At 39.0% G+C, this 27592-nt stretch overlaps 1 protein-coding gene across 2 annotated transcripts in view; it reads right to left on the bottom strand.

Annotated features, from left to right (window-relative positions):
- Positions 1–290: 290 nt before the first annotated feature.
- LOC126195346 (UDP-glucose 4-epimerase) overlaps positions 291–27592 on the bottom strand; it is a 122381-nt gene continuing 95079 nt past the window's right edge. For both annotated transcript variants that reach the window (XM_049933926.1, XM_049933925.1), the window contains exon 8: positions 291–1267. In XM_049933926.1, coding sequence (XP_049789883.1) covers positions 1206–1267 — 62 coding nt within the window. In that variant the 3' untranslated portion in view covers positions 291–1205. The remainder of the gene's footprint in view (positions 1268–27592) is intronic.

Genomic DNA, 27592 nt, shown 5'->3' with positions numbered 1-27592 from the left:
TGTAATTATGCCCTATAAACAATACTATATAGACTTTCTATCCAAGTATTTGGTTAGGCGATCCACTATGAAAGACAAATGTTCCACTGGTCTTTCTTTAAATATGCAGATCACTTTATGGAGAGGATTGTATTGAGCAGCAGCGTAAGTTACATACCTTGCATAAAACTGATACTTTACAATTTCAGTTTGGTTTACTAATACATTACAAATTGGGCAGCTGCTTGTTTCATTGTTTGAGCTGCAAGTAGATAACCTACTGTTACTAATCTATGGAACATTAACCACTGTGTGTGTGTGTGTGTGTGTGTGTGTGTGTGTGTGTGTGTGTGTGTCCTTTGTCACTTTAGATCAAAATAATACTGACAGAGATTTTAATGTCTTACTCCTGTAGGACAATATGAATAATTACTAGTGTCATCTGAACAAAACTTTTGGGATGCAAGCATACTTTTTTAAAATATGTATTTAAGTGATCTGTCAGCACTGAATGTAATGCACACACATCCCATTTCATAAATTCACCCACATTGGAGTGGCAGGGGGGAGGAGGGGAGTGTAACTCGATAAAATAATGTGATAAGAAAAGATTTGAAATCCAAGATCATTAAACACAAGAAGTAATAATTTATGCCTGTCAAATTTGGAACGAATGAAAAGCTCGGTGATTCTAACCTCAGATGGGCCAATCTGGACCGACTGCTGTGTCACCCTCAGCCAATGGCATCATCTGGAGGCAGTATGGAGGGTGTGGGGTCAACACACTGCTTTTCCAGTTATTGTTGGCTCTGCAAACCTTGGAGCTGTTACTTCTCATACAAGTAGCTCTTCAATTGGCATCATGAGGCTGAGTGGACTCCGTTCCAGTCCTCCAACTGAGAAAAAATCCCTGACAGTACCAGGAACTGAAATGGGTCCACTGCGTGGCAGCCAGCCACACTGACCACTAACGTATGAAGGCGGACCAAATTTGTAGTAGTCAGATATAATGAATTCATAAAAATAAGACTATGGTCCTTATGAATGCAAACATTGCATACGTCACAGTGTCATACACAAAAATTATGTTACTTTCATTGAAATTACAGATTATTGGGCACATAAATACTGGAACTACTGGTAATGGTTTCTTTTTTCAATTATTTTTGAATATGCGCAGTTGCAATTATGAACAGTCTTCAAGGTGGTACCATCCTTTATCATAACTAATGTTCTGACGAAGAAAAACCATGTGGATTCTGTGACTGCCAACGCCATGTGTCTGCACCTGCAACAATCAAAGTGCTAATGACAGGCTGTGCTTGACTGCTAACAAATTACTTTTTTTTAAAATAGAGAACAGTGAAAAAACTCTGTGAAATGGCTATGAAGAACACACAATACCGACCAGCTGCAGCTTATCAATTCAACTGTCACTCCTACATCAAATGCTTTCTTCCTAACAGTCTATGCATCCATGGAAAACGTATCTCCTCCAACACTGAACCGATGAAAGAATCTTACAAACATCTTTCCCAGGTTGCTCTCTCCTTGAACTATCCCACACACCTTGTCCACAAACAATTATCTTGGGCAGTTTGCGCCCTTCTCGCCCAACATACCTCGATACAGTACTCTGCCAAAGTTACAACTTTGTCAGGTCAAGCCTTTAAATGAAATCATCCCTCACAGATACCCTTCCCACATCACTCACGGATGCCTTTTATTGCCTTCCTAATCTCTGTAACACTGTTGTCAGATGACATATTTCCAGACTGACCCCAGTACTCACTTACTGAGCCTGTTGTACAGCATGATTCACGAGACTTTATTGCCTGCTTCACCACACGTGACATTTTGATATTTCCATCCTTAATTCTGGAGATGGAAACTATGATCTCTGATACATCCTTGCATTTCACCACACTCCTCAACTTAACTTCCATGAACAATTCTCCTCCTTCCTACCCACTGGTAGAATTTCATTATTTAGTCATTTATTTGCTTGCTTTTTTATCTCAATTTCCTGACCGCCCCCCCCCCCCCATTTTTGGTTTCACCCAGTTTCCTTTCTTCTTAGTTATTAATTACACGTCCCAATTCTCTTCCTGTTATGCCTCAGTTCTCTTCCTGTTAGGCCCTTCTACAGGGCAACTATTAATGAACTATATGAAATAAAATCATCATAATTTCTGAACGGTTGTGCTAGGACATTCAAACTGCACAGTTGACCGCGGGGCATGATGGGAATTAGTATACGCATATACAGTTTGGTTTAGCAAAAAAGCCCACCCATTTGGAAGGGTTCGTCAATAAGCAAAACTGGCACGTTTGGAGAACAAAAAATTAGCATTCCATGATCGAGAAGTCTCTTCACCCTCAACAGGTGACTGTATGTTTTGCACTGCCCAGTCATGGAATAATCGGTGTGATATTCCTTGATGGCACTGTGACTACTGGAAGGTACCTGAAGGTTTTGGAAGATGATTTCATCCCCATTACCCAAAGCGATCCTGATTTTGACAAGATGTGATTCATGCAAGACGTAGCTCGACCCCATCAAAGCATGAGAGTGTTTGATGTCCTGGAGGTGCACTTCGGAGTCCGCATTCTGGCTCTGGGGTATGCAGAGGCTACTGGCATGGGCCTCGATTAGCTGCCATATTCTCCAGATTTGAACACATGCGACTCCCTTTTGTGGGGCTATATTAAAGACAAGATGTACAGCAATAACCCCAAAACCATTGCTGAGATGAAAACAGCCGTTCATGAGGTCAACGATAGCATCAATGTTCCGACACTTCAGCGGGTCATGCGGAATTTCGGTATTCGTCTGCACCACATATAGTCAATGATGGGAGGCATATCGAACATGTCGTAACCTAAATCCGAATATCTATAGTGATGTTTACATACTGAATGAAGTGTGTGGATGCCATAGTTTGAATCTAATTTATTTTTCACATAGTTCAATAATTGTCACCCTGTATCATCTCTGGGCTGAAACTAACACACTCCTTTGGTCTCTCACTTCCTGACATGTCCCCCTTCACCTATATCCACCTGATCTGAATGACCTGATACTCCTTTCAAACCTTCTCCAATCTGTACCTCTTTCCTGCCTGAAGAAGGAACTAACATTCTGAAAGCTATGAACATTTTATTTAAAAAAAAGATTACATGTGTCTGTTAGCAGTATGGTGAACTTTGCTTGAAGGTAAGTACTGGCCGGCCATTATGTCTCTATGTAATTTCAAATTTTTTTCAAGTGAATTTTCTTCTTCATCTTCAATTCCCTTATGCTTTCAAGCATCACAGTTAAAAGCAAAACGACGAACAGTAAGACTTCAAATGACATAACCTACGTGCAAAGAAAATAGTAAGCTCGAAACATTTCTAAACAAGTGAATCAACTTAATCCTGTGGTCGGTAGATAGATTATTTCAAATATAGGTGCTATTAAGCTAGTTATGTATTAAAAGAGTCATCTATATGACATATTTTGAGGTAGAATCAATCAATTTATGGTCTATTAAACACACGAGGATCTCTAAACTCAAAGTGATGGAGGTATATACAATGGAATAAAAATAAAAGAAGGGTGAAGGCTAATGTTTCAATTGTGATATTTAACTCTCCAACATGATAAAAGTGGGAACAAATTGATAAACAAGTGATATGTGCAGACTTGGTCGTAAAGACGAAAATTTTTTATTATTGTATCATATTCTCCAAGCAATGAGAAAGACAACATGAAAGAGAAATTTTATCAATAATGATAAATACAAAGGGAATGGCAAGGCAGAATTAGGAAAAAATGTCTATTAGAAGGATCTAAATGACCCCACAGTAAGAAAATTTAACAGCAAGGTATTTGGTCCAAAAGGTGAAGACAACAGCAATAGTGAGAGAGTAACAGACTTGTGTGACACAAACTTATGAAAAAATCTTAAATGAATATCTTAATCACAAAGATATACACATATATCTGGCAAAAAAGGAACAATACTTCACACCTGAGACTGATTATATTACAGCAAAACAGGGTTCATAGTTAACAATATTATGAAAAGGTTTGACATGTACACCTTCATTCAAACAAGTATGCACACGTCACACACACATGACCATTATTTCTGGTGGGTGGCTGGAGACAGTGGTCATGGGTGCATGAGGTGTGCTTACTTGTGTGTATGTGTGCGTGTCCTTTCTGAAGAAGGTTTGGCCAAAGCTTAATGTGTGACAGTCTTCTCATTGTGCCTGTCCACAACTCAACATCTACACGGTGAGTAGCAATCTATCCTTTTCATAATACTGTTGATATTCCAACTTAGACTTTCCATTGTTACAATTCATACTTAAAATTTCAGGACGTAAGCACACACAGTGCAGAAGAATGTAGAACAGGCCAGCATTCGATACAGGCAAAAATATCCCTATCATTTCAAAGACAGCGGAAAGCTCCTAAAATGCAACAATTCTTGCAAAAAGAGATTTAATATTGACTGAGGGAAGAAGAGTCTACGAGGTTCTGCTACAGATAGAAATTAAACTATAATTTAAATGATTTAGCAACAAATGTAACTCAAAGCTCTAGTGCAACAGGAAACACCTCACAAGGAGAACTGAATCTGTGGAATGTAGTGGAATAATAAAATGGAACATCAAGCTAAAGAAATGTTGAGGGGAGTATCACATAATAATCTATTGAGGTGCAAAAATAGTTGTCTAATGCAAAGGGATTTCCCAACACTACTACCTGTAGTGTTTGAAAATCACAGGTGGAAACATAAGTGACAATGATGGCTTCAGTCTTACCTGGAGGAATACTCAGGGGATAGCCTAATGGATAAGGACACTATTCATGATAGACAGAAATCCTGGTGAAAAGTCCAGGTCTGGCACAAATTTTCAGCTGTTACAATGTATTCCGTTCCATTCCTTACTATATATCTGCATGAAAAACTGTATTATTCCGAAAAAGCTATCCTCCTACTGCATACAAATTTGTGTGTTGGTACAAGTGATATGACTGTCTGAAAGCCCTTCCCTCTGGTTTATATCTAAACTAATAATGAAACTGAAAAACCATAATGTCTGTCTGTATGAACATGCTAATTTCTAAAACTAATGAACAAATTATCAAAGGGTTTTCAGAGGTAACTTTGCTGTAGCTTGTTCACTTCGTCAAAATTAGACCACAGAAATGAACGATTTTGCAATTTAAAGTGTTTGGAGTCTGCTCAGCTTAGTAGTTCCAATGTTCAGGTTAGTGACTGAGTAGTACACCAAATAAACAATAGATGGCACTGTTATTTTTTTTTTTAATTACCTCAATGACAGAAGTATTTTTGGAAGTTTATGTCATTGACAGAATTAACACCACAATCTTATATTTATGAATACAAACTAATCTTGAATTTAGTTGGCTAGGATGTACGGATTTGCTCAGTTTGTTTTGTGTATTAAAAACTTAAATGAAATTTCTGTGCTTCTTTTGATGGGTTTCATTAACATTTGACTTCCTGGTTAGGAAAAACGAATTTACTGACAAAATGATCTTGCAAGGGTTCTGTTTTTACTGATTGAGGTACAGAAACCTGAAAGGTGTTGGTATCCAAAGGTCCTTCTTTAATTTCCATTGCAAACCATGGACATATAGCTAGTATAATACACCATTTGCAGCTCTACCATGAAGAAGACACAAAGTATTAAATCAACAAGAGGTACATGTATAGACCGCCTCTGCTACAAGTGCCTAGTTTCACATTAGGTTTTTCAGTGCTCTGTCAAATTATTTTTACTGTATCATATCTCACCTCATCTCCATTCACTTTCTCCTCCCTTTCAAGGCTGAACTGCCTCTCTCTAAAGAATACCTTATCTATAATATATCTGACACACAATGATAATGAGGGTTTCTAGAATATCCGTCAGTACTGCCGATAGAAAAAATAGAAAGCAACACTCCTACCTCTCAGAGCAATATGTTCCTTCTTCAAGGAGGAAAAAAAATATTTGTTGAGGGAGGAAGCTGGAAAAAAGGGAGGGCAGGTCACTCAAATCCTAGGCTAAGAAGGATCTCTCTGTTATGAGGAGCAAGGGAGGTGCAGATGAGGGAGAAGGCTTCAGGCAGTATGTGGTCAAGCTCTGTGCCAGTCCCATTTCAGAGATGATAGAAGGGACAGAGCCTGAAGTATATGTGGATTATTAATATAAGAGAAAATACAAAGTAGAAAGATTAATGCAAGCAAAGAGTGGAAAGAAAGGGGGGGGGGGATTAAAATGAGACACAAAGAGGAGAAAAAAAAATTAAAAAAAAAAAAATTACAACCAATACAAACGTCACAGGAACTTAACACGCAGAACACCATGTTTATGTCTCGGGGAAATTGGTGCTCAGTGGGAGAATACAAAGGACCCATGTGGTATAGTAGCAATATAGATAACTTCATTCATACTGAAGAGTTCACTCTGTAACTTGGCATTGGACACACCCAAGGCTAACTGTGCTTCTGCCTTCATTTCTATTCAGTTATTATCCCTAGTTTTGCTCTCCCTGTCTGCCTGTTCCTTATTTGCATTACTAATATCACTCTGCTCAGCAGAGGCATGACTAACTGCAAAAGTAACCACATCATACATAAAAACCGAATCATAAATAAACTTCTCTGTAGTATTGTTGCAAACAAACTATACACTCTGATGAATAACCCACAGTCAAAATATGGCCAATGTTCAAATGCACCACGTCGTTTGGAATGTGCAATGCACTTTAATGTGATGGCACTGTAGATTACAAGAAAGTATCATCACTGAGTGACTGTAGAAGGATACAGGATGACTTGACCAAATTTACATTTGCTCAAAATATAGAAAAATGTAAGTTAATGCAGATGAGTAGGAAAAGCAATCCTGTAATGTTCACATGCAGTATTAGCAGTGTTTCTGCTTGACATTTTCATGTCTATCAAATATCTAGCCCTAATGCTGCAAAGCTATATGGAGGAGGAGGAGATTAGTGTTTAACGTCCCGTCGACAACGAGGTCATTAGAGACGGAGCGCAAGCTCGGGTGAGGGAAGGATGGGGAAGGAAATCGGCCGTGCCCTTTCAAAGGAACCATCCCGGCATTTGCCTCAAGCGATTTAGGGAAATCACGGAAAACCTAAATCAGGATGGCCGGAGACGGGATTGAACCGTCGTCCTCCCGAATGCGAGTCCAGTGTGCTAACCACTGCGCCACCTCGCTCGGTAAAGCTATATGAAACGGAACAAACAGATCAGGATGGTAGTATGAAAGATGAATGGTCAGCTTTCATTTACTGAGAGAATTTTAGGAATGTGTGTCTGTATCATAAAACAGACCACATTTGCAACACTTGTGTGACCCATTCTTGAGTACTGTTGACTACTGTTTCAGGTCAGATTAAAGGAATGGATCGATGCAATTCAGAGGCGCACCGCTAGTTTTGTTACCAGTAGGTTCAATCAACATACAAGTATTATGGAGAAGCTTTGAGAACTCAAAGGGGAATTGCTGGTGGGAAGATTTTGATATTTTTACAAAACACTATTGTGAAAATTTACAGACTGGAATTTGCAGCCAACTGTGGATTTTTTATGTTGTTGCCAATATACATTTCTATTAAGTGTCAAGAAACTAGGAAGCATACAGACAGTCACTTTTCCCTTGTTCCATTTGCAAATGGAACAGGAAAGGAAATGATCAATAGTAGTACAATATACCCTCTGCCATGCACCATTTGGTGCCTTATAGAGCTTATAGGCAGATTACGTAGTACACAGATATGTTACTACTCTAGCTCTGCCGTGGTTCTGGTTACAGATTTTAAATTACGAGACGTAATTGCTGGCCATCACTTAGCTTCAGGTGCAGAAACACTTAGTTCTGATGATAAACACATATAAAAGAAAAATTCCACAACACTATTCTAGTTTTTGGAACTAATAGTTCCAATAGTAGAGGAGAGAAAGATAGGTTGGCGAGAGTTCGAAAGGACAGTCAGACTCCAGGATGAGAGGAAACCACCTGTAGTGAGGTTGTGGAAGGTTAATAATCTTTGAGTGATTCGACCTTTGTTTTTAACCTTCCTCAATCTATCCCTCTTTCCTCCCTGAGGAATGAACTAACAATTCCAAAAGCTATGATAGTGTCGTGAACTTTTACACTGATGAGTGTCTATTGCCAACACTAAATATTTCAGCTCTTTAAGATAAGTACTTCCTAGCAATTCTCTTGTAGGTTAGTAGTTTTCTGTATTGAATTCTCCTTTTGTGTATGTATGGCTATTGTGTGACCTGGATACCACTCATACTTGTTTGAATATTGGAATGGTAGCTGTATTTATACCTGTGTGCCTAACTGTATCAGTATGCATACGACACTATCAGCTACCTAAAATGTTCCAAAACACCGTGCATACAAACAGGATTCTTCTGAGACTCATACCTTAGGTTCTGTTGGTGATAGGAAGGTAGGAGCAGGAGTTTTGGATAGGCATTGGGTATCTGGCAGTTTGTGTACCAACAGACGTATCATCTTAATGTCACTATCCTACAGCACAGGAACAAAGTTTGAATATTACACACTTCCTCCTGCTTATGCAAATGGAGCAAACCAGTTGGATCCTTTTTGCATTTGATGTGGTCTACAATGGGCCTTACGAGGCTTATCAAGGCACCATTAGTTCATAGGCAGTTCCTTAGCTAACCCCCCTCCCCCCCCCAAAAAAAAAAAAAAGATTTTTCTTACGATTTTTTTTAACCAAAATGCCGAGAGGTCTATGAGACAGTAATATTAGTTGGTTATGGGAGTAGTATCTTCCAATATAACATGTAATCGTTTATGAATGATTGTTTGTGGCAGCACACAGATTTAATTGGAATCAATCTACACTTTATTTAAGTAGAGAAGCAGTGTTTTGTATTATAGCCACTTCACTTATAGAAATCTGCATGCAAGAAAGAAGTTTAATGAAGAGGAAGAACACAACACAGCATAGCTGGACTCTTGAGATAAATCATGAGTTGCAAGGTTGACACCTAAACTAATCTAATAATGCAGCATTAAAGTGGTAGTGTTAGGTGTAGCTGCATGGATTAATAGGTATAGAACAGACATTGCTCAAGCAGTCAAAACATTGCCACACAACCTGAATACAGCAGTCATCAGCCACTAAAATACTCTCTAACTGCAGATACCAAGATGGCTACTCACAGCAAATGAGTTTAATTTTTACGACATTTTCTAATATCTTGATCTCAAATAATCTTGAAAATATTCTTGACTTCTTTATCTTTTTCTCAGATGCAGAGGTTCGAAGTTACCCTACTTGTACACATAAAATACAGTTGTTGTTGTTGTGGTCTTCAGTCCTGAGACTGGTTTGATGCAGCTCTCCATGCTACTCTATCCTGTGCAAGATTCTTCATTTCCCAGTAACTACTGCAACCTACATCCTTCTGAATCTGTTTAGTGTATTCATCTCTTGGTCTCCCTCTACGATTTTTACCCTCCAATACTCAATTGGTGATCCCTTGATGCCTCAGAACATGTCCTACCAACTGATCCCTTCTTCTAGTTAAGTTGTGCCACAACCTTCTCTTCTCCCCAATCCTATTCAGTACCTCCTCATTAGTTATATGATCTACCCATCTAATCTTCAGCATTCTTCTGTAGCACCACATTTCGAAAGCTTCTATTCTCTTCTTGTCCAAACTAGTTATCGTCCATGTTTCACTTCCATACATGGCTACGCTCCATACAAATACTTTCAGAAACGACTTCCTGACACTTGAATCAACACTTGATGTTAACAAATTTCTCTTCTTCAGAAACACTTTCCTTGCCATTGCCAGTCTATATTTTATATCCTCTCTACTTCGACCATCATCAGTTATTTTGCTCCCCAAATAGCAAAACTTCTTTACTACTTTAAGTGTCTCATTTCCTAATCTAATTCCCTCAGCATCACCCGACTTAATTCTACTACATTCCATTATCCTCATTTTGCTTTTGTTGATGTTCATCTTATACCCTCCTTTCATGACACTGTCCATTCCATTCAACTGCTCTTCCAAGTCCTTTGCTGTCTCTGACAGAATTACAATGTCATCGGCGAACCTCAAAGTTTTTATTTCTTCTCCATGGATTTTAATACCTACTCTAAATTTTTCTTTTGTTTCCTTCACTGCTTGAATAGCATCGGGGAGAGGCTACAACCCTGTCTCACTCCCTTCCCAACCACTGCTTCCCTTTCGTGCCCCTCGACTCTTATAACTGCCATCTGGTTTCTGTACAAATTGTAAATAGCCTTTTGCTCCCTGTATTTTACCCCTGCCACCTTCAGAATTTGAAAGAGAGTATTCCAGTCAACAATGTCAAAAGCTTTCTCTAAGTCTACAAATGCTAGAAATGAAGGTTTGCCTTTCCTTAATCTATTTTCTAAGATAAGTCTAGGGTCAATATTGCCTCACGTGTTCCAACATTGCTACGGAATTCGAACTGATCTTCCCCGAGGTCGGCTTCTATCAGTTTTTCCATTCGTCTGTAAAGAATTCGCGTTAGTATTTTGCAGCTGTGACTTATTAAACTGATAGTTCGGTAATTTTCACATCTGTCAACACCTGCTTTCTTTGGGATTGGAATTATTATATTCTTCTTGAAGTCTGAGGGTATTTCGCCTGTCTCATACATCTTGCTCACCAGATGGTAGAGTTTTGTCAGGACTGGCTCTCCCAGGGCCGTCAGTAGTTCTAATGGAATGTTGTCTACTCCCGCGGCCTTGTTTCGACTCAGGTCTTTCAGTGCTCTGTCAAACTCTTCACGCAGTATCGTATCTCCCATTTCATCTTCGTCTACATCCTCTTCCATTTCCATAATATTGTCCTCAAGTACATTGCCCTTGTATAGGGCCTCTATATACTCCCTCCACCTTTCTGCTTTCCCTTCTTTGCTTAGAACTGGGTTGCCATCTGAGCTCTTGATATTCATACAAGTGGTTCTCTTTTCTCCAAAGGTCTCTTTAATTTTCCTGTAGGCAGTATCTATCTTACCCCTAGTGAGATAAGCCTCTACATCCTTACATTAGTCCTCTAGCCATCCCTGCTTAGCCATTTTGCACTTCCTGTCGATCTCGTTTTTGAGACGTTTGTATTTCTTTTTGCCTGCTTCATTTACTGCATTTTTATATTTTCTCCTTTCATCAATTAAATTCAGTATTTCTTCTGTTACCCAAGGATTTCTACTAGCCCTCGTCTTTTTGCCTACTAGGTCCTCTGCTGCCTTCACTACTTCATCTCTCAAAGCTACCCATTCTTCTACTACTGTATTTCTTTCCCCCATTCCTGTCAATTGTTCCCTTATGCTCTCCCTGAAACTCTGTTCAACCTCTGGTTCTTTCAGTTTATCCAGGTCCCATCTCCTTACATTACCACCTTTTTGCAGTTTCTTCAGTTTTAATCTACAGTCCATAACCAATAGATTGTGATCAGAGTCCACATCTGCCCCTGGAAATGTCTTACAATTTAAAACCTGGTTCCTAAATCTCTGTCTTAACATTATGTAATCTATCTGAAACGTGTCAGTATTTCCAGGCTTCTTCCATGTATACAACCTTCTTTTATGATTCTTGAACCAAGTGTTAGCTATGATTAAGTTGTGGTCTGTGCAAAATTCTATCAGGCGACTTCCTCTTTCATTTCTTAGCCCCAATCCATATTCACCTACTACATTTCCTTCTCTCCCTTTTTCTACTACCGAATTCCAGTCACCCATGACTATTAAATTTTCGTCTCCCTTCACTAGCTGATTAATTTCTTTTATTTCATCATACATTTCTTCAATTTCTTCATCATCTGCAGAGCTAGTTGGCATATAAACTTGTACTACTGTAGTAGGCGTGGGCTTCTTGTCTATCTTGGCCACAATAATGCGTTCACTGTGCTGTTTGTAGTAGCTAACCCGCACTCCTATTTTTTTATTCATTATTAAACCGACTCCTGCATTACCCCCATTTGATTTTGTATTTATAACCCTGTATTCACCTGACCAGAAGTTTTGTTCCTCCTGCCACCGAACTTCACTAATTCCCACTTTATCTAACTTTAACCTATCTATTTCCCTTTTAAAATTTTCCAACCTACCTGCCCGATTAAGGGATCCGACATTCCACGCTCCGATCCGTAGAACGCCAGTTTTCTTCCTCCTGATAACGACGTCCTCTTGAGTAGTCCCCGCCCGGAGATCCGAATGGAGGACTATTTTACCTCTGGAATATTTTACCCAAGAGGACGCCATCATCATTTAATTATACAGTAAAGCTGCATGCCCTCGGGAAAAATTACGGCCGTAGTTTCCCCTTGCTTTCAGCCGTTTGCAGTACCAGCACAGCAAGGCTGTTTTGGTTAGTGTTACAAGGCCAGATCAGTCAATCATCCAGACTGTTGCCCCTGCAACTACTGAAAAGGCTGCTGCCCCTCTTCAGGAACCACACGTTTGTCTGGCCTCCTTCCTTTGTGGTTGCACCTACAGTACGGCTATCTGTATCGCTGAGGCACGCAAGGCTCCCCACCAACGGCAAGGTCCATGGTTCTTGGGAGGTGAAAATGTAGTTTATAAGGTGATGCGACATGAAAGATATGCAGTGAAGTATCTCAATTATCATCACAAGGGTTCTGGGAATCCCATGTTGCAGGACTGAAGTACATGAAAAATTTTAGTGCATGTAAAATCTGGTCTGAGGTATAAAATTAGTTTTCCATTATTTCAATTTCACACATATGTAAACTATCAAAATTTTACTGATCCATCAAATTCTTCTCATATGAGTGACATGCCCTGCTGTGGCAGGGAAAAGATGGGCATCAATGGACAGTAGCTCCTATTGGAACACAAAAATATGAATATGTTCCTTTTTGTAGGACTCTTGCTGAAAAGTGTGGTACAAGCTTCCTCAGCACCTTCATAAATGTCCCCAAATTTTTTTTCATGTCAACACATCCATACTTTATTATGCTGAGAGAGGAGGAGACAGTGGCAGTGGGAAAGAGATGGAAAGTTAATAAATACCGGATGATATTAGACAGTTGTTATGGTACAGAAAGAGCAAAGGAGACAATGGTAGTGTGAGAGAAACCCAGTGATTCAGTGGCAGTGGAAAGTAGTTGACAGTGACACAACTGTGCTCGTAAAAGAGTGAAGGAGACAGTGCCAGTGGGAGAGGAATAAACAGAAGTAGAAAGTGAAAGTGGGCGAGAGCTGCTGACAATCGGAGACAAAAGCCTGTGACAACGAAAACAAGGAAGAGAGAGATAGTGACTGTGGGATAGGAGACAGTGACAGTTTGAGACACAAAGAGATAATGACAATGAGTTGGGCTGAATGAGAGTGAGAATGGGCAAGTGGGAGTGGATGGGTATGAACGACTTCTAGTGATGGCCTAGTGAGTGTGAGAATTACAATTAGGGCAGCTTGTGGGAGTAAGAGGCTAGATTTAGGTTAGAAAAAGTGCGGGTATGTTCACATGCAAAATTTTTTTGTAGGTGCTGAGGAAGATAGAATGATGCATCTGTTACCCCACTTTTCAGTCGTCTTTGAAACAGAAGCATATTTGCCTTTCTCGTGCTCCCGTAGGAGCCCTTTTCCACAGGTTTATGATGCTGAACATTGCAACTACAATAAATAATTTTTAAGCGCCATAAGTAGTAATTACCATGAAATTTTAGGCGAACTGCTGGATGTTGATAACTTGCTGCCATGATCTTCTGGCCATCTTCAGGTGTACACTGGCGAAAGTACACTGATCTTCCCAGCAGTTAGCAGTACACCCTGAGGAAGGCGTCTTGCAACAGTTGCCGAAACACTGAAATTTTATAGTTGATCTTACCTGTTTAATACACTGCCAGTGCATGTGTTGTGTATACAGCTGTTACTGCGCAAGCGTTTGCTAGAGTGCATACAGGTCTGCTGCAAGTGTCCTATATGATGAAAGCTCAGCTCAATGATCTAAGATCGACCTTCTTCACATGGCAAAACCACAGACTGGTGCCGACCATTCAGGGCGTGAAGGTTTTTATAGCAGGATGCCGTACATTACCTAACTGGAAACTGCCATCCTGACTGATTAGGGCAATGATAACTGTGTACACCATGCATGCATCAGCAAAGTTGTAAACAGGGGAAATCAGTGCACTTTCACCAGTGTACACCTGAAGAGGGTCAGAAGACTTTGGACCACAACATCATGGTTGCATGTTGTTTACATCTAGCAGTTAACGCGAAATTTCACAGAACAAATTATATGCCATGAAAGTTTTATATGTCACAGAAATTACCTTGTCTTTAAAAAGAAAATAGAATTGACACTAATAAAATGATCAAAAATATCAGTTCGTCTTGCTCAGGCACAGTCTAGAGTGGAGCTTTACTACATGCTGCAAAAGACTTTAACAAGCAGCCCAAGACAAGAAACTGCAAATTTCTGAAAGTTCTCAAGTAGACCTGTTTCAAGAGCTTACCTCATTACACACTCCTATAAGCTGCACAAATATTAACATAGAGAGCATGTGTTGTGAATGGTACAGTAACTGGTTATGCTTACTGTACCTGGACGTTCATTCCTACAATATGTGTTTAACTGTTCACCTTCGATAAATATCAGTACACTTGTGTAAATGTTTTGCCTGTAGTGTTAAAATGACAACTGAACAGTGCAATTAAGAAATGAGAAGCTCTTTTTATCTACAGTAGGGGCTTCTTTGATAATTGTGTAAGATGTTAAGGACTTTTGAAGCAAAATTTGCTACAACAAGTTGTTACAATAGTTAGGATCTATAGCAAGAGTGGTCACATTAACAACTAAGTTTTCAGTAGTAAACACAATTATTTGCTCAATCAAAATACCATCGATTTGGATGGACACAATTTTAATGGTTACACTATGCACTCAGCTACCAGTGAATATGTTAATGTGCTAGAAATGTTTCATACATAACAGCACTCTTTTTTATCTTCTAGTCTTCCAAGCCATTTTTAAAAATTTTTAGGAAACTGTATCCGGATTATGACCTTCAAATCCTAAAAGTATGAAGAAAAATGAAGAGGGCCATATTGAAAGTTGTTAGTTCAGAAAATAAATCCAGTTTGAATCAATTGATCTAAATTAGCACAAGTCAAGATAGGTAGCACCACTAAATTAGAAATTTACACATGCAGATACAATCGTAATATATATTTTTGAAGATTTTGTTTGTAGTGATGGAGACAAACAAGTGGAAGCAGCTTTTCCACAGCCAAGAAACATCAAAATAATCACATATCTATAAAACAACCAAAAAGACACGACAGTTCTCAGTGCTTAAGGAGTCATGAACAAAGAACACTTCCCACCACACTGGCCCAGAATGCTAGGATACAGCAAGTGCTGGTATGAATTCAAAACATATTTTTGTCGTAACTATCTTTATAACAAATACTGTAGTTAATACATTGTTGGGAAGTAGATAATTCATGACTACCTTTTGCTGGCAAATCTAGAATGATGCAAATATACATATCATATTTTATGGGTTATAAGACACTATGGACTATAAGACACACCTTAATTTTTAAGCAGTTTTTTTTTTTAAATAACATTTTTAGCATTTCCACTATTAGATTGCAAAGCCAGACTAAAAATATTCTTAGTTTATAAAACTGAACTGACCTTTAAAATCCTTGAAAATCATCATATGAACCACCACCTTCTCCTTCTTCTTCTTCCTCTTCCTCTTCATTATCATCTTTGTCCTTTTCATATATGAGATTGTCTTCACTGCCATCGAGAGTATTACTTATGCACTTCTTGAAAGATTTAACAATAATGTCTTCTCTCACTCTAGTCATGACTGTTTTATTCATTGGCACATTTGTTTGATTGAAGGTTGTTTTAAAGCTCCCCTTTGGCATGAATTCATGTTGGGTGTCATCCATCATCCATTTGTTCCAGTCCCCTCTCATACACACTTTAAATGGTTTAATTACATCAAGAGATTGCAATTGTGAATCCCAGAATAATAGCAAGCTCTGTATTGTCCTGTCTCAATTTCTCTTTCACAGAATTTTTCAAATGACTACTAAATTGATCTAGCACAAGAGGAGAGCTCTTCTTCAATAAAGCATCTTTCCTTCTCCACCACACTCTGTTAATCTATAATTTCATACAAGCCTCATCCATAAAACCCTTGTCATGTACGTGCACACCACCACCTGGTGGTATTTCAGAAGGTGTTGGCATTGTTTTGTGCTTTAAAATGATCACTGGATTAAGTTAGTACTGTCAGCAAAACGTGAAAGGACAACCAGTTCAGTGCAGTTTTTCCACGTCCAATTGTCTTTATATAGTTACAGTTTTAGCACTTTTCATGGTTACAGTTGTTACTTAACATATCAAATGTCAGAGGAGTTTAATCCATATTCACTATTTGGCTTAGTTTCACACTAGTTTTCTTTTGATGTTGAATAATAAAGTGATGTAAAGATAATATTTTCTCTTCATACTCTTGTGGCATTTTCTGAGATATTTTGGTTTTGGTACACTTGCTAAGTCCATGACGCTTCATAAACCTGTAGCACCAACCTACTCCACCCTTAAAGTCTGTTAAGTTCCACTGCAGCACTAGCTTATGAGCATGTATTTGAACCATTCTTGTGTTAATTCCAATGCCATTTTGATGGTGTCCTTGAGTCGATTTCAATACATCGTCTTCTAGTTTTGGCCATTTTGCATTCAGTTCTCTATTGGCACATTTAGTCTTCCTCATTTTCTTCAGTTCTTCTTTACTAGCCTGCCAGTTGTGAATGTTTTTTTTTTTTTTGTGGAGGGCTGAAATCCCAATCAGTTGCTCTGTTTCCATGTTCTGCTTGTGCTGTTACTTTCGATGTACAGGCCCCATCATATGAATGCCTTTTACATTTTTCCATTACAAAAGTAGCTACTAGCAAAAACATTGTACTGTTATCGATGACATAAATAATTTTCAATTAAAGTTCAATGGCACTGCAGACTGCAATGACACATCACAGGCTAGAGAGTATTCTGGGTTTGTGATGGTGATGTGGGAGGTAGACAGCTTTAACATGCTTGTGAATCCCCATACCTCATGTTCGTCGCATTGGTGCACTGTTGCTACCAGTTGAATCCAATATTGCCACATAGAGACAGGTTTCCCGGCACTGAATATATAGCCATTTTTAAGACTGGTAGGAATTTTAAATCAAACACTGGACATTTTGTATTAATTTTGATTATAAGATGCACCTGAATTTTGGAGGCAATTTTTTGAAGGGAGGGGGGGGAATAAAAATTGTGTCTTATAGTCCGTAAAATACAGTATTATAGATTGTTGATAATGGATCTAGGCATCTTTCTGTGTGAATGAAAGTCTAATAGTTTGCTGATTTTAAAGCAATTGTCATTCAATGCTAAAGTAACTACTGATGCAGAGAACAGAAGAAGTATACACTTACATTATTTGTTTACGTACAGTTGTCATCAGCCTGATAGTTGGTTGTGAAAACCATAGCGATGTACTTTGTTCTTTTGGAGGTGGTATACCCTTGCCTTCCTCAGGCCTTTAAACAAAGTTATTCATCCCATTATATGGGCACCTACAGTTTAATGTGGGCTTCAAACCGTGATGCAACTCAGCATTTTGCACATCATCAACTGTTGCCAGAGGTGAAACAAGTGGTAAGTGCAAATAATACTCACAGGACTGACCCGAGATTGAACCTAAACATTACAATCTCCAGTCCAGCATGTTACCACTGAGCCACAAAAACACTGCTTCAGTTCACTATTGGCCGATAAACATGACTTTCCTAATTGACGTACAAATGCTAATATTTCTGTTTATCAATGAGCATACAGTTGTCATAGCAATTAAAAAGTGTTTAGTAGTTAAAAATTTAATATGAACTATCTAGTTCATCAACCCAAGTGAGCAGTTTTGGAAATTGAATATATTAATTTTATCCTATATGCAGTTTCAGAGAAAAGCATTAGCCTGGTGCTGTGAGTAACATAGCACTCGTAGTGCCAGAATGGATGACATCACAACAAACAAAATCCTTTCTTTTGTAGTGCCACTCGGATGTGAACTGATGAATGCAACTGAACTCAACTCGTTTCTCAAAATTTTACTACTCGAAGTTTATCATTTCTTGGTGAAATAGTCTGAGATTAACATTTATATAAAGCAGACTTCTGAGCTCAGCTTGACTTGATTTCAGTTTCTGTGCTACTGTAATATCAATTGTTTTCAATAATTTACCCTCAGCAGTGTGTGTTCATATGACAACATTCTATATTACTGATCAAACTGATTTTTCAGAAGCAATTATTTCTTTCTTAGAAGATTAAAGACAATTAGCGTCGAGAGGAAGGCTGAAGAAAAACATCAAGCACTTGTGGAACACGGGAAAAACATGGGAACAGTCAAGATATTGCACTATGTTCTAGGAATAATGTTGTTTCCACTGTGTCTTACAGAAATCAGTAAGAGGCATGACTAATGCGGGAATGTATTCCAATTCTGGAGCCCTAGGATTTATTGACAACTGATGTTGGACTTCATTTTGATACAGCTTCACTGCATACAGCTTTGTTTCCTTTGATGAGTTGTTAATATGTCAAGGTTTTCAACAAATGCATTAATACTTGCAGCTAGTTTTGTGGTGCATAGCCAACTGAAATCTGAATGCAAAACATCAAAATATTGTGACTATGAACAGATAGGAAAGTGTTTCATGTGACTGCAGAAGATAATTCCTCATGTTATCTGAATCACTTCTTTGGTGGCTCAAAGGTACAACTTCCCTGATATTATTTTTGCTACATGCTAGTGTCACTCATGATTCTTTTCTGTCTGCAGACAATAATGATCATAATACCTACTGAGTCCAAACGTTAGATAATTTGCTATTAAGCGAGGATACCCTGCTAACAGACTAATCAGTCTACTTCCTAATTGAATCCTACTGAGTGAGTGCCATGTGCTTTGAAGATGTCCAACAGTTAAGCCAGCAGCTGCCCCATTGATGTACATGTAAGATGGCAATTGGTGGGGCTATGTGCAGTAGCAAGGGAAAGTGTACCATGTGACTCTCCAGCCAATAGTGTCACAATCTGCCACATCTGTCTGTAGTGTTTGTGTAAAACTTCTACCATTTACATTTGTGTTCATTTGGGGTGGTGTGGTTATTTAGTCTGATGCAAAAGAAATGTGATAAGTGTTATGTTAACAAGCAACTGTGTTAGTTTTCCAAGGATGTATATAATTTTATGAGACGGTAAGAAATGGAAACAGTGGCCCTCGTAAACAGAATCATTACATTCTTCTGAAATCTGATGTTATTACACCAGTCTCGTATACTGTATCTTGCACACCATGTGGGATAGTTTTTGTTATGGCTGGTTCTCCCAAGGATATCAATAATTCCAAAGGAAAGATGTCTCCTCCAGGATCCTTGTTCTGAATTAAGTCTTTGAGTGCTCTATCAAATTCTTCTCACAAATCACATCTCCCATCTCATCTTCATCTACTTCTTGTTTCCCTTCTGTAATAACATCTTGAAGACCATTACTTTTGTATAGCTCTTTTAAATATTCCTTCCACCTTTCAAGTTTCTTTGCTTGGTACTAGCTTGCCACATGTGATCTTGATATTAATACAGCTGCTTGTCTTTTCTCGGAAGCTATCTTCAATTTTTCTACAGGTGGCATCTATTTTTTCCCATAGACATGCATGCTTTTACAGCCTTGCATTTGTCCTTTAGTTTCTTTTGCCTGCTTGATTTTTATGTTTTCTCCTTTTGCCAATTAGATACCTTCTGTATCTACATCTGCATCTACATCCATACTCCGCAAGCCACCTGACGGTGTGTGGCGGAGGGTACCTTGAGTACCTCTATCGGTTCTCCCTTCTATTCCAGTCTCGTATTGTTCGTCAAAAGAACGATTGTCGGTATGCCTTTGTGTGGGCTCTAATCTCTCTGATTTTATCCTCATGGTCTCTTCGCAAGATATACGTAGGAGGGAGCAATATACTGCTTGACTCCTCGATGAAGGTATGTTCTCGAAACTTCAACAAAAGCCCGTACCAAGCTACTGAGCGTCTCTCCTGCAGAGTCTTCCACTGGAGTTTATCTATCATCTCTGTAACGCTTTCGCGATTACTAAATGATCCTGTAACGAAGCGCGCTGCTCTCCGTTGGATCTTCTCTATCTCTTCTAACAACCCTATCTGGTACGGATCCCACACTGCTGAGCAGTATTCAAGCAGTGGGCGAACAAGCGTACTGTAACCTGCTTCCTTTGTTTTCGGATTGCATTTCCTTAGGATTCTTCCAATGAATCTGTCTGGCATCTGCTTTACTGACGATCAACTTTATATGATCACTCCATTTTAAATCACTCCTAATGCAGACTCCCAGATAATTTATGGAATTAACTGCTTCCAGTTGCTGACCTGCTATATTGTAGCTAAATGGTAAGGGATCTTTCTTTCTATGTATTCGCAGCACATTACACTTGTCTACATTGAGATTCAATTGCCATTCCCTGCACCATGCATCAATTCGCTGCAGATCCTCCTGCATTTCAGTACAATTTTCCATTGTTACAACCTCTCAATATACCACAGTATCATCCGCAAAAAGCCTCAGTGAACTTCCGATGTCATCCACAAGGTCATTTATGTATATTGTGAATAGCAACGGTCCTACCATACTCCCCTGCGGCACACCTGAAATCACTCTTACTTTGGAAGACTTCTCTCCACTGAGAATGACATGCTGCGTTCTGTTATCTAGGAACTCTTCAATCCAATCACACAATTGGTCTGATAGTCCATATGCTCTTACTTTGTTCATTAAACGACTGTGGGGAACTGTATCAAACGCCTTGCGGAAGTCAAGAAACACGGCATCTACTTGGGGACCCGTGTCTATGGCCCTCTGAGTCTCGTGGACGAATAGTACGAGCCGGGTTTCACACGATCGTCTTTTTTGAAACCCATGCTGATTCCTACAGAGTAGATTTCTAGTCTCCAGAAAAGTCATTATACTCGAACATAATACATGTTCCAAAATTCTACAACTGATAGACGTTAGAGATATAGGTCTATAGTTCTGCACATCTGTTCGATGTCCCTTCTTGAATACGGGGATGACCTGAGCCTTTTTCCAATCCTTTGGAACGCTACGCTCTTCTAGAGACCTACGGTACACCACTGCAAGAAGGGGGCCAAGTTCCTTCGCGTATTCTGTGTAAAATCGAACTGGTATCCCATCAGGTCCAGCGGCCTTTCCTCTTTTGAGCGATTTTAATTGTTTCTCTATCCCTCTGTCGTCTATTTCGATATCTACCATTTTGTCATCTGTGCGACAATCTAGAGAAGGAACTACAGTGCAGTCTTCCTCTGTGAAACAGCTTTGGAAAAAGACATTTAGTATTTCGGCCTTTAGTCAGTCATCCTCTGTTTCAGTACCATTTTGGTCACAGAGTGTCTGGACATTTTGTTTTGATCCACCTACCACTTTGACATACGACCAAAATTTCTTAGGATTTTCTGCCAAGTCAGTACATAGAACTTTACTTTCGAATTCATTGAATGCCTCTCACATAGCTCTCCTCACACTACATTTCGCTTCATGTAATTTTTGTTTGTCTGCAAGGCTTTTGCTATGTTTATGTTTGCTGTGAAGTTCCCTTTGCTTCTGCAGCAGTTTTCTAACTCGGTTGTTGTACCACGGTGGCTCTTTTCCATCTCTTACGATCTTGCTTGGCACATACTCATCTAATGCATATTGTACAATGGTTTTGAACTTTGTCCACTGATCTTCAACACTATCTGTACTTCAGACAAAACTTTTGTGTTGAGCCATCAGGTACTCTGAAATCTGCTTGTTGTCACTTTTGCTAAACAGAAAAATCTTCCTACCCTTTTTAATATTTCTATTTATGGCTGAAATCATCGATGCAGTAACCGCTTTGTGGTCGCTGATTCCCTGTTCTGCGTTAACTTTTTCAAATAGTTTGAGTCTGTTTGTTACCAGAAGTTCTGATAGGTTATCGCCACAAGTCGGTTCTCTGTTAAACTGCTCAAGGTAGTTTTCAGATAAAGCACTTAAAAAAATTTCACTGGATTCTTTGTCCCTGCCACCCGTTATGAACGTTTGAGTCTCCCAGTCTATATCCGGCAAATTAAAATCTCCACCCAGAACTATAACATGGTAGGAAATCGACTCGAAATATTTTCCAAATTATCCTTCAGGTGCTCAGCCACAACAGCTGCTGAGTCAGGGGGCCTATGGAGACATCCAATTACCATGTCTGAGCCTGCTTTAACCGTGACCTTCACCCAAATTATTTCACATTTCGGATCTCCGTCAATTTCCTTCGATACTATTGCTCTTCTTATCACTATAAAGAGGTCAGGGGAGACTTACCGCACGGGATGAGAAGAAAAGACTGACTGTTGGGAACTGCAATGGGTTAGATTTCGAAACTTCAGAGCTTAAAGTTGGGAGACAGCTCTCAGGTTTTCAAATCTCGTACAATACAGTTCCCAACAGTCAGTCTTTCCTTCTCATCCTGTGCAGTAAGTCTCCCCAGACCTGCAGTTCTGGTTGACTTTACTGAAATCTACCTGTTTTCCTAGACCTGTCCAGTCCTCTTCCTTCACCCCTCTTCCTTCCCCTTCAACCCTTCTGCCTGAAGGAGGAGCCACAGACTCTGAAAGATTGCCAATTACATCCGTCTTTTGTGCGTGATTTCTGCTGCCGCTTGGTGAGTAGATTTTTTATCTATCCAATTACATTATTTTGCCAATAATTGATTGTTTTCGTTGTTATATCTCACTTAATTTAGGGGTATCAGGAGTTTGTGTGTAGGTCATCACTGCAGAACTGCGGTACAGAAAACTAGGTACAGTGTCGTGTCTCGAATGCTTACTCCCAACATGAAACAGAGAACAGTAGAACCTGTCAACAATTTCTTTTGCATTTTAAGTGTGAGGGTGATGTGATCCTTAACAATATTGCGACAGGTGATACAGGTTTGTTCACCGTTTTGACCCCGAAAACAAGAGAGCATCCATGGAATTCCAGCACAAAGTATCTCTCACACTAAAAAAAATTCAAGAACATGCTATCAGCAGGTAAAGTCATGCTCACAAAGTTTTGGGATATTCAAGTTGTGGCGGATTTGAAATTCATGCCTGAAGGCATCACGATAAACTCTGCAAGAAACTGTGAGATCCTCAAAAAACTGAAAGCATAATTTCAAAGAGTTTGGCCATGCTTGGAGCACTCTCTCCTGCATCATAATGCCAGACCATACACAAGCACTGTGATATCTGCAACAATCCAGCCCCGAGATCACTGTCATCAATCACCCTCCATACAGTCCCAACTTGGCCCCATCTGATTTTCATCTGTTTTCAAAACTTAAAGAACACTTTTCAGGTCTACACTTTGATAGTGATGCAGCAGAGCAAGCAGAGGCAAAGCAGTGGTTCTGTCGACAACGTCAACCGTTCTACAGTGACAGTATCAACAAACTGGTCTCTTGTTGGGAGAAATGTGTTTTTCGCCAGAGTAACTTTGTTGAGAAATAAATATGTAGACGTGAAGAAAAGACGTGGAATGTTAATACAGTTCTTTTATCCAAAAAGCTTTAAGAGTTTTCACATAAAAATTAATTTGGAGGCATTAGTTTTCAGCACGCCCTCTTGCTACTGTTTGCGTCTACTGCAGAAAAAACTTCAACAATTACCTGACCTTAGCAGAGCAAGATGAAAGAAGTTATATAATCAAATATAACATGACCAATGAAAAAATTATCCTCTCTGAGCACAACAATTGCTCTTATCGGAGCAACATATTTGTGCTCTCTGTAACATGCAACTCACCTCTCACTCCCACACGCAACCATAACTGCCCTAGCCCAAGCCCTATCCAAAATACTTTACTCTACCTTTCTCTTACCAATAGAACCTAGGTATAGCCCTGGAAGAAAACCGTTTTTATGAGTGGCATTTTTAACATGTTAGGTAGCGCATGCTGCCACATGCACACTGACTAAATGGTATGTAATTCAGATGTATGCAAGGAAATGGTACGAATGAAGAAAGGATTCACAGAACAAATTGAAGACAGTGACTGGAGGAACAGCAAAAGAAAGTAACAGAGATGGAAATGTGAGCTGTAGTGCATTTGGTAAAGTAAACAGTTTTCAAAACTAAGCTTCTGATGCACCTAAAATAGAAAATTTATGGTAAGTAAATATTACAAGTTTTGACATTTGGCACTGAGATGTGAACTTTTAGTAATGAACCGTTCCAGAACTGAGGATTACTTAAAAAGCAATGGGGATAGGCTTCTTGCAAATTACTAGTAGATACAGAAAAATAAACAAATGGATCAGGGAGCAGACTACGGTGAAAGATGTAATTATGATTGTAGTGAAAATAAAATGTGGTTTTGTCTTTGCTAATGACAGCAACATCAGTCACTGATAAAACATCTTATCTCCTAGTAGGCAAGGCAGATAAAACCCTCAAGGATATATAAAACTGGGCACTGTGTAATAAATTAATACTGAACATAAAAAACAAACAGAATGAATTTCAGCTTAAAGGGAGAAAAACAGCTGTTGCATTAAATATAAATCTAAAGACTGGGTATCAAACACTTTTTTTAAAGGGGGGGGGGGGATATGAATATTGATTACACTGGCCAACAATGAAAATGTAACGGGTTCAAAAATAGCTGATTATATGTATTTTCACCTGCTGAATACATGAATAACCATAAAAATAACCGACCAACTCTTGTTTTGGTGATAAAGTAAAGTGGCATATCGTTTTCTAAGTCTACATTTTGTATTTGGAAAAAATTTGTTTTTGAAATTGGGACACCTGTCACTGCAAAAAAATATTTTTTTTCTGTAGTCTGTAGATTATAAACATACATATTGTTTCTGTTTTAATTAGTGCAGAAATTATGATATTTTGAGTCTTAAGGTGTAAACTTTATGCAACTGTGTAAATTCAGTGAATAACATCACTTACATTTGTGGTGAATAACATTTTCATTGCAAAATACTAACGCGAATTCTTTACAGATGAATGGAAAAACCAGTAGAAACCGACCTCGGGAAAGATCAGTTTGGATTCCGTAGAAATATTGGAACACGTGAGGCAATACTGACCCTACGACTTATCTTAGAAGCTAGTTTAAGGAAAGGCAAACCTACGTTTCTAGCATTTGTAGACTTAGAGAAAGCTTTTGACAATGTTGACTGGAATACTCTCTTTCAAATTCTGAAGGTGGCAGGAGTAAAATACAGGGAGCGAAAGGCTATTTACAATTTGTACAGAAACCAGATGGCAGTTATAAGAGTCAAGGGGCATGAAAGGGAAGCAGTGGTTGGGAAGGGAGTGAGACAGGGTTGTAGCCTATCCCCGATGTTATTCAATCTGTATATTGAGCAAGCAGTGAAGGAAACAAAAGAAAAATTTAGAGTAGGTATTAAAATCCATGGAGGAGAAATAAAAACTTTGAGGTTCGCTGATAACATTGTAATTCTGTCAGAGACAGCAAAGGACTTGGAAGAGCAGCTGAACGGAATGGATAGTGTCTTGAAAGGAGGATATAAGACGAACATCAACAAAAGCAAAACGAGGATAATGGAATGTAGTCAAATTAAATCGGGTGATGCTGAGGGAATTAGATTAGCAAATGAGACACTTAAAGTAGTAAAGAAGTTTTGCTATTTGGGGAGCAAAATAACTGATGATGGTCGAAGTAGAGAGGATATAAAATGTAGACTGGCAATGGCAAGGAAAGCGATTCTGGGGAAGAGAAATCTGTTAACATCGAGTGTAGATTTAAGTGTCAGGAAGACATTTCTGAAAGTATTTGTATGGAGTGTAGCCATGTATCGAAGTGAAACATGGATGATAAATAGTTTGGGCAAGAAGAGAATAGAAGCTTTTGAAATGTGGTGCTACAGAAGAATGCTGAAGATTAGATGGGAGATCACATAACTAATGAGGAGGTATTGAATAGGATTGGGGAGAAGAGAAGTTTGTAGCACAATTTGACTAGAAGAAGGGATCAGTTGGTAGGATATGTTCTGAGGCATCAAGGGATCACCAATTTAGTATTGGAGGGCAGCGTGGAGGGTAAAAATCATAGAGGGAGGCCAAGACATGAATACACTAAGCAGATTCAGAAGGATGTAGGTTGCAGTAGTTACTGGGAGATGAAGAAACTTGCACAGGATAGAGTAGCATGGAGAGCTGCATCAAACCAGTCTCAGGACTGAAGACCACAACAACAACAACAACAACAACAACATTTTCATCACAGAAACGGAATCTGACACCTCTTGTGAAGAACGCCTATCGGTATTATTTTGTTATGAAGGTAAGGGACTGGGATACGTCGTGGGCTCCAAATATATGTTGCAACTCTTCTTCTGTTATACTTTATGAATGGCTGAAAAATAAAGACTGATCTATGGCTGTTGCTGTACCTATGGTTTGTCAAAACCCTACAAGTCGCATAGATGACTGTTAGTTCTGCTTGATTCCTCCTATAAAGGCAGGATTGTCAACAAAATACAGAAAAACAATTCAGTACCTGAATCCTCCATCTGCTATTCGACCTATTTCACATTCAGATACTTCACTAGTTCTACTCTACCCCTAGAACTTTGAGGTGGAAATAGAAGACAAAGGCAGTGTGGAAGAAGAACCTAAGGAGCTTTACGCATCCCATGACCCTGATTTTATGGAAAAAGATAATAAACCACACCAACTGAGTCAATTGGAATTGAGTGGCCTCATTGGAGATCTTGGGTTGGCAAAGGAGAACAATGAACTTTTAGGATCAAGAATACAGCAATGGAATCTTCTTTAACATTAAGGTCTCGTATTGCAGACCATGTTTGAGGAATCTGCTTCCTCATTTTGTGAAGAAAAACAATCTTCTTGTTTGGTTTTATATTAATGGTTTGATGAAATCTTTGCATGCGAACCATGATCCTAGAGGCTACTCACAGTTTCTTCAAGCTAAGTTTGAAAGGTGTATGGCTTCACAACAGCTGTATTGCTTCTGAAGTCATGCAGTTCACATGAAGAAGACTTATGCAAACATGAAAGCTCTCCTTGACTCAATCAAATATTCTGAAAACAAATGGAAAATATATAGTGATCTAAAAGTCATTGCTGCTCTCTTAGGAATACAACTAGGCTACACTTAGGGATAGAAAATCACATTATACTCAAGCACACTGGCCTGCAAGAAATCTTAACCCTAGAGTGACAAATGTCAATGCTGAACCTCTCGCGGATCCAGAAGATGTTATTCTTCCACCTCTAATATAAAGCTGAGGTTGATGAAAATTTAGTCAAAGCAATGAACTAAGAAGGGCAGGCCTTTGTTAAGTAACGCAAAGGTTAGGAGAGTACAGTGAAACTTTGCTTTAACACTTTTCAAGGGACTTTAAAAAAAATGGTGTAAAATGTGGGAAATAACATTT

This window comes from Schistocerca nitens, chromosome 7 (genome assembly GCF_023898315.1).
Source record: "Schistocerca nitens isolate TAMUIC-IGC-003100 chromosome 7, iqSchNite1.1, whole genome shotgun sequence".
Lineage (NCBI taxonomy): Eukaryota > Metazoa > Arthropoda > Insecta > Orthoptera > Acrididae > Schistocerca > Schistocerca nitens.
The sequence above is the reverse complement of the archived record's forward strand: the minus strand, read 5'-3'. Positions and strand labels throughout refer to the sequence as shown.